General features: G+C 48.2%; 2 protein-coding genes across 3 annotated transcripts; one reads left to right on the forward strand and one right to left on the reverse strand.

The window, feature by feature from the left end:
- Positions 1-509: 509 nt before the first annotated feature.
- LOC123119116 (F-box protein At4g35930) lies at positions 510-5,199 on the forward strand. 2 transcript variants are annotated; one of them, XM_044538814.1, is made up of 5 exons: positions 510-788; positions 3,140-3,564; positions 3,648-3,722; positions 4,455-4,564; positions 4,657-5,199. In XM_044538814.1, the coding sequence occupies exons 2-5, from the start codon at positions 3,217-3,219 to the stop codon at positions 4,922-4,924; spliced, it is 801 nt and encodes a 266-aa protein (XP_044394749.1). In that variant the 5' UTR covers positions 510-788; positions 3,140-3,216; the 3' UTR covers positions 4,925-5,199. The 2 variants fall into 2 exon arrangements, with proteins under 2 accessions (XP_044394749.1, XP_044394741.1); XM_044538806.1 differs by having other exon boundaries at positions 512-788; positions 4,654-5,199.
- A 94-nt stretch (positions 5,200-5,293) lies between these two features.
- LOC123119109 (GDSL esterase/lipase EXL3) lies at positions 5,294-6,801 on the reverse strand. Its single transcript, XM_044538799.1, has 3 exons — positions 6,304-6,801; positions 6,085-6,215; positions 5,294-5,995 (listed from the first exon to the last, which is right to left on the reverse strand). Exons 1-3 carry the CDS (start codon positions 6,608-6,610, stop codon positions 5,315-5,317), a joined length of 1,119 nt encoding a protein of 372 aa, XP_044394734.1. The 5' UTR covers positions 6,611-6,801; the 3' UTR covers positions 5,294-5,314.
- Positions 6,802-7,638: the final 837 nt, after the last annotated feature.

Here is a 7,638-nt window from a genome sequence, read left to right on the forward strand (position 1 = left end):
TGCTTCTGTATAGTTTTTGGATCCAATTACCCTCATAAACTGGACCAACCTTTCTATGTATTCAATGAACGGTTCTCCGGGTAACATTAAAAAAGAATCCCCACCGACAGATCCACCAGGAGGAAAAGGAGGAGTCCAGTCCCGATCTCCACGCCGCGCTCGGCTCCCGCTGTTCCCGCTGCCGCCACCGTCCGGCCCACGCCCCACGCGGGAGGCCACCAGGCAACAGCTGGCGCAAACTACCACGTACGCTTCCCGTGCCCACGCCGTCCGCGTCCACCATGCTCCTACCAGCTGACGGCTATCGGGCCGACGGCGTCGTTGCACGTACGGCTGGGTGGTCCGCCTGAATTTCTACTCCACTCAGTAGACACGAGCAGGTGGGGCCCGCTCACGGAACAAACCCTCTGGCAGGGATGGGGCCCCTCCGAGGCGCATTGGCGCCAAACGCCGACGAAAATTTTCGGTTTTCCCTCCCTCTCGTTTTCTCCGCTCGTACAAATGCTTTTTCCCCTTTCCTTTCTCTCTCCTCTCCTCTCGCCCATCCATTCCACACATCCATCCACCAGATTCAGGAGAGAGAGAGAGGGAGAGAGATTGCGGAGACGGGAGAGAGAGAGAGGGAGAGAGATTGCGGAGAGGAGAGAGAGATTGTGCCGGTTCTCGGTGCCCGGCGGTTCGGCGGTTGGGATTGGGTTGCTTGCGTCTATTGCAGAAAGAGAGTTGAATCCATCCAGCAAACCTATGGGAGCTGGCTCCTGAGCCGCGGCGGCGGGCGGGCGTATCTGGTAAAGACCAATTCTTTTTTACTTCTTCCTTTCCATGCGTCTTCTTGCTTCTGTACTGCTGATTCGGAGGTCGAATTTTCTCGGCGACCTCGTCCTGTCTTCCTACACGAATCGAATCGAATCGAATCCAATCGGGATAGCACCGGGGCTTCTAGGTTTACCGTACCAAGGGATGAATCTGGCTGCCCATACATGTGTGCTTGCGTCCATCCTTACTACTGTAGTTTGTATTATCACTTATACAGGGGCACTACTGTTCAATGGAGATCTTCTTCGATAGGAGTACTCTCGTGTGACTGATTACCCATAGATGTTGAAAAGGGGACATTGCAGGGCGCGAGCCCTTCTTAACCCCTCCTCTGCAATTACCCATAGACACTACTCTCTTGTGACTGATTACCCATATATGCTATGCTAGTACTCCTTCCGTCCGAAAATACTTGTCATCAAAATGGACAAAAAGGGATGTATCCAGAATTAAAATACATCTAGATACATCCTCTTTTATTCATTTTGTTGACAAGTATTTCCGGACGGAGGGAGTGCAATGAATTGATACCCACTACTACTACGGTTCCTTTGGGCAATTGCTCTCTCAGGTTGTTGCTAAGGGGGCTGTTAATGTAGTCAATCATGGCCCATATCTCTCTGAATGTCGTCGATTCATATCTGTTTTAATGTGGTTAATCACGACTCGTAATAATGGCCTCTCCAGCTAGTCGGCTTTCAGCGGCCATGTCACTATTTGTTACTACAAAATTAGACAACCTAATATTAGCAGCCTTCTGTGGCCGCGTCGCATGTGCTAACCTCCCCTTTATATATTCAGTCACTAGTGCCATTCATAGCATCCTTTAGATAAACAAAGGAAGCCGTCTATCTTTTCCAGTCTTTGTTTTCTTGTAACATGTACTAGTGCTAATTCGACATATGCCACTGCCTACTTTCTGTAATTGAAAAACAGCATTGCAAAAAACTAAACTTACAGACAAAGCCACCGCAAAAGGGCTAATTCAATATATGCCACTGCCATAATGGCATTTATCAAAGTACCCAAGTGTTGACCATGGAAATGTTTTTGTAAGTTTTTTTTTTGCAGTCATAGTTTTTGAATAAGCCAAATTGGCAGTGGTATGTATAGAATTAACCCATAATAAAATTGTTACATCCATTGATTAAGATAGTTGATCAATAGTGTCCAGTTCTGTCTCATAATAGTAAATTTGATATCAAGGTTTGGGCGGAGACGTGGGGAACGTGTGCAAATTAGCATGACATCACCAGGCAGGTTATGCACTGGGAAAAGAGTGCAATTACTGGGTCTGGACCCTATTGCGAGGGCCTGATCAAACTGCCAGTTCATGTCAACCAAATCCCAAGACAAATCCAACAGGCAGGGAGGTGTGCACACTTACTGACTGAAACAGAAAATCCTCACTCTAAATGGTAAACACCTAAACCAAACATGAGAACATGAGACGTCACATGAAAGAAACTAAAAGTTCACAACAATTTAGACCCTTTACAGTAGGAAAAATAGCATCAAAAGTTTGGTTTTTGAAATGAGGATTCTGGGTGTGGCTGTACTTCCGTTTGTATAAGTTACTCTTTCTATACCTGCCAAATCTTACCGATAGAGCATAGGACAAGTCTTTGTATACCTGCCAAACCTTACTGACAGAGCATAGGACAAGCCTTGCTATACCTGCCAGCTGTGCATTGCGTAGCTTCTGTTAGCTTACCCACTGTTTTTATCTCGCTTTCATTTCCTAACTATTGTTTGACCGGTGTAGACCCATGTCGGCTGCTTGTGGTGTGCACATGTACCCACTGTGCCACCAAGTCATTTTTGTTACCGTTTAATGCACTCTAGAACCTGGAACATGAAGTTACATTTATATCACTACGTATTGCAATTTTGTTCAGTTATCCTGATCTCAGGCTGCATAAACTAATTATCAGCTTCTTCAATGGAGAACAGAGAACTGTTATACTTGCTTAGCTACCAAATAACAAATGAATACATTTGAATAGTTGGTATGAACTTATTTGGTGGCAATGTGCTTACCTTCCCCTTATTTTTCCCATATAACTATCTCATTGTCCTGATTCTGACCCAATCTAGGGAGATGCGGAGGTCGCTGCTTGTTGTTTGTCTAACATAGGCTATTATTTTGCAGTTTCCTTTCTTACATCCTAGCTCTACCTGACATCAGAGTATTTTTTGTACCAACTGGCAAGATAGCAAAGTTGAACCGACTTTTGATTTTCATATTGAGTTTAGTTCTCCTGTTATAGCATCTTTGTTGTTGCTGTACTCCTTTCTTAATTTGTGCTCCCTTTTATTGAAGCTGGGAGATGAAACTGGAAGATAATCAAGGTTTTGCATTATCTGCCGTTCCAAATTTTCCTGCTAGTAGTAGACATCATGGGGTCTGGATCAGTGACTCTGAAGCAAAAGAAACGAGTGAAACATACAAAGAACAAGTACTTGAAGCCTGGTGCCCTGGCTCAGATTCGTTATAGTAGGAGCACAAGCAGGGATATAGGGAAGAAACGGATTCTGTTGAATGTGGAGAAGGATGATGAGCTGGAGATATCACCACATGCCGAGGTTGTGTTTGAAAGCAGTACACCAATTATGTCTCCAGCAAGACTCAGTTTTGAGACATTTAGTGGCATCAAGGGACAGTTGTTGCCAACTACTCCAAAGACTCCTCAAGCAGCTGAATGTGATGGCCATTCAAGGCTTGAGTCACTTCCTCTTGATCTGCTGGTATAGAACTGAAACCATTTACTGTTAACTCCAATGTCCATTGTATTTGTATCACATCTGACTGCCATTGTTTTATTGAACAGATCAAGATCGTCTGTTACTTGCATCATGACCAGCTGAAGGCTGTTTTCCACGTTTCATCAAGGATCCGAAAGGCAGTAAGTATCATGTTTTGTACATACTTTATTAGTCCAGTTACTAAGTGTTTTTCCTTTTGCACTTTCAATCCCTTGTCAGACTTAGTTCTCAATAGAATCATGAACCAAATGATGTTTTGGTAACAGTAGGTGAGACCTGTGAGCATACCTAACAGGCTACATCTCTTATTTTTGTACATCGGTTTATGGCATCCATGTAACCTGCATAGTTTTAGGAGGCCAGGGGGCATTTGGTTACTGGGTCTGTCCGCTGGGAGATGGTAGCTCGGGATATCTTCAACCGGTTTGGATGGCGATCATGTAATAGGATAGGCATTTAGTATCCCTATCTAGTTTTAGCCAGCCGGTTGTGGCATTTTGATTTGGCTAGTTGCTGTTCCTAGCCTTTTTTGGCTCTGTGTGAGCTTTATGTGCTTTTCTATGACTTTTGGAGATCTTTGGAACCATGTTGGTACTACTTTATTTTGATAATAAAATGGCCGTATGCATCGTTCTGATGCAGAGGCCGGGGAATCCCCCCTTTTCGAAAAAAGAAAAAAAAATGTAACCTGCATAGTAACTACCTACGATGGTATCTGACATGGCAGAAAGTCTGCTCTTCCATTGCTTAATTAGTTAATTACATAGGATAGGATTCCAAATCTTTCTGTAGCGTGCCTAGTCATTTCTATACTTGTTAATTGGTCCAGTGTATCCCCTCAGTCTGGTACTCATGTTGGTCATGTGAACTAGGTGGAACTGGCACGGCAGTACCATTTCAACTACACCACTCCAGATCGCAGCAGGCAGGAACTGCTCCAAAACAAGACCCCTCTCCGGACTGAGCACTGGCCTTTCATGAGGTTACTCATACCTATCATGATTACCCTCAAAATCATTTTATTTGCTTGAATGAAGCTCTAATCCTGTTTGAAAACCACTGAATTTTCAGCAGAATAGATGGCAAGGATGTGAGGGTGGCCACCCCGAGAACCCCAAAGGCTCCAAAACACGGCCCTCGGCCTTCACGTTTTAAGCTGCTCGACGTGAAGCCGATCACAGCCGTTCTTTTCCCAGATTCGTTGCCTTCAAAAAAGCGCCGTCTGCGGCGTCTGATGCCGCCAGGATTGCCAAGGCCTGTACCCAAAGCGGCAGCCTCTCCCAGAGTTTTACTATACGAGGAAGAGCTTTGCGAAGCGGTGGCGCAGAATAAGCTTCTATGAAGCCCCAAAAGAAGTGGGATGGGTTGATATCGCTTCTCATGTCTCATCTCATAATGTATATATAGTGCTTATCATTTATGTCATGTCTCTGGGTATGATTTTTTTTCTTCTTTTTGCCCGGTGGCACGTCTTTGTCATCTTGGATAATCATGGTCAGATTAGGCTGTTTTAGGTTAGTCATTAGCCTGTCATACTCTACTGCGCATAAGGACCAAAGTCTGGTTTATTCCCTGGTTTTGTATATACTATAGTAGCGGTTGAATATCTTGGAAGGATGATACTAGTGTTTCAAAATTGGTGTCTGCTTATCAGGATTCTGGAGACACTGCAAATTCGTACTTGTCCATACATACACAGATATAGAGGTTGTAAAGTTTGATGATGCCGAATCTACCACAGACCGTAGCGGTTGATGATCTGCGCCATGAGGAGGTTGTAGCCCGTTTCGGTGAGGTGGTAGGTGTCCCAGAAGAGGAACTTGGTGGGGTCCCTGCAGGCGTGCGCCGTGTATGCGTTGCAGGTGAGCGTCACCTCGAACAGCCCGGTGCCGCAGCAGCCGCGGTCGGACACCTGGAAGCCGTAGGCGGCCGGGCGCTGGATCATGTCCAGCAGCGGCGTGTAGAGGTCGATGTACTTGAGCACCGACCCCGGGAGCAGCGCCGTGCCGTTGAGCCGCCGGATCTCCTTCTCCAGCGCCGCGTTGTACAGCACGGCCGCCTGGTTGTACAGGGACACGCACGCCCTCTCCTCGCCGCCGGCGTTGGTCCGCTGCGACGGCACGCACCCGATGGGCGGGGCGCCGGCGACGCTCACCCGCCGCGCGCCCAGGCCGTGCAGCTTCTGGATGAAGGCCGAGGCGCACTGCACGATGAACTCGATGTAGGACTCGAGGTCGTAGTCTCGCCGGAGCGGCGTCGTGAAGTAGGTGTTGGCCAGGTCGTCGGTGCCGGTCACCACCAGGTAGACGCTCGTCGAGACGATGTCGGCGGCTCGCTGCGCGCCGGCGATGCGGCTGATCTTACCCTTGTACTCCTTGAACAGCTCCAGCTGGTCGTCCATGCTCAGAACCGACTGATGAAATGCCACGGTGGAATGAGTTTATTTCATCTTGGAAGTGGAGATAAACGATGTTCCTTCCCTGGGCAGGGCTGAGCGCTCACCACGATGTCGGCCGTGAGGGGGTCGAAGCCGCAGCCACCGGAGGCGAAGCTGACGCCGGTGAGGAGGTCCGAGTCGCTGAGCTCCGTGCCGAGGTACGCCGGCACGTACTGCTTCAGGCCTATCCGGGTGGCTGGCAGGATCAAATGCCAACCATCAGTTTCAATGCCTGCCATGCCATGCCATGCCATGCATGCTTGAACCTTACGATATACCCGTACCGAGGATGTCGCCGACGATCTTGCCGTTGCTGAACCTGCCGGTGGCGTTGTGGGCGGGGAAGTCCTGGCCGTAGGGCGCGAAGTCGCACCGCACCGCCGTGGTGAGGCCGTTGTTGTTGCCCGGGTCCACGATGGAGTCCCCGAACAGGATCAGCGCCGGCGGCCGCGTCTGGCTCGAGCTCGGCTGGGAAGCGGCAGTGCAGCAGGAGGGGCGCACAAGCATCAATGCCACGAGTGCTGTGATGATGAGAATGAGGCGGCGCGTTGCTCCTCCGGGTCCGGGCGTGCATTCACTGGCCATGGCCATGCCTGCTCCGGTGTTGGTGCTGATCAGCTCGCTCAGTCACACCACGCCTCCTCCTCCTCCTCCTGCTGCTGCTCTGTCCGATCGATGCTTCTCTTGTAGCCAGAGCGCATTGTAGTTATAGATAGAGAGACCTTCAATCTCATCTTAACTTGTGTAATTCCCTCCCATTTCTTGCAAGATTGAGACGACACATTCACAAGTTTCGGCTACCTCGGTTAATGCATTTTTGTTGTTTCGTCAAGTGAGGTGACCCGCGTACGTGTGAGCATTGTCTTCGTTTTCCTTGGCGGAAAATCTTGGAATGGAAATTTTCGTGCCTACCCCAACCGTTCGCCACCTTCTAGAGATTTTTTTTTTGAGAAATAATAAAAATAATAAACCTTCTAGAGATTTTTTTTGAGAACACCAAATAGCTTTATTTAGGCAAAGTTTATGGGAATACAAGCTATTGGTGGGGGAGGTGAGCCAAACATGGCGCCCACTCTCAAGAGAAGTCGAAGCCCTAACAAGATTGTGTGCTTCTAAATTACAAACTCGAGACTCATGACTAATAGATACTTCCTGGAATAGCTCCTTCTTCACTAGGATCTCTTTGACAATCACTCCATAGTTGCATGGATTCTCCTCTTCAATGTTCCGTACTACTTGCCAACAGTTCGTGGCAATCTGTAACTTGGACAGGTTCAAGTCTAGAGCCAGGGAGAGAGCCTCATTACAGGCAATAGCTTCCAGGATTGCCGGCTGAGTAAGCCCCTCAAACACCACCGATGATGCTCCAAGGAACGTGCCGCTTGAGTCCCGGCAGACTGCACTAACAGCACCTTTGTTTTCTCCTCGGTTGACTCCACCATCAACATAAATCTTGGCGCTGCCGATAGCCGGGGTTTGCCATCCACGCCGGACCGTGCGTGGCCCGTTGGGGTTGCTCTTCTTCACTGGTAACATATCAAGATCAGTAAGAAATTTCTGAATAAAGGAGAAGGTTGAAAGTGGACTCTGAAAGTGTTGCTCGTGGATCGCCTTTCTCC

This window comes from Triticum aestivum, chromosome 1B (assembly GCF_018294505.1).
Source record: "Triticum aestivum cultivar Chinese Spring chromosome 1B, IWGSC CS RefSeq v2.1, whole genome shotgun sequence".
In the NCBI taxonomy this organism is placed as follows: domain Eukaryota; kingdom Viridiplantae; phylum Streptophyta; class Magnoliopsida; order Poales; family Poaceae; genus Triticum; species Triticum aestivum.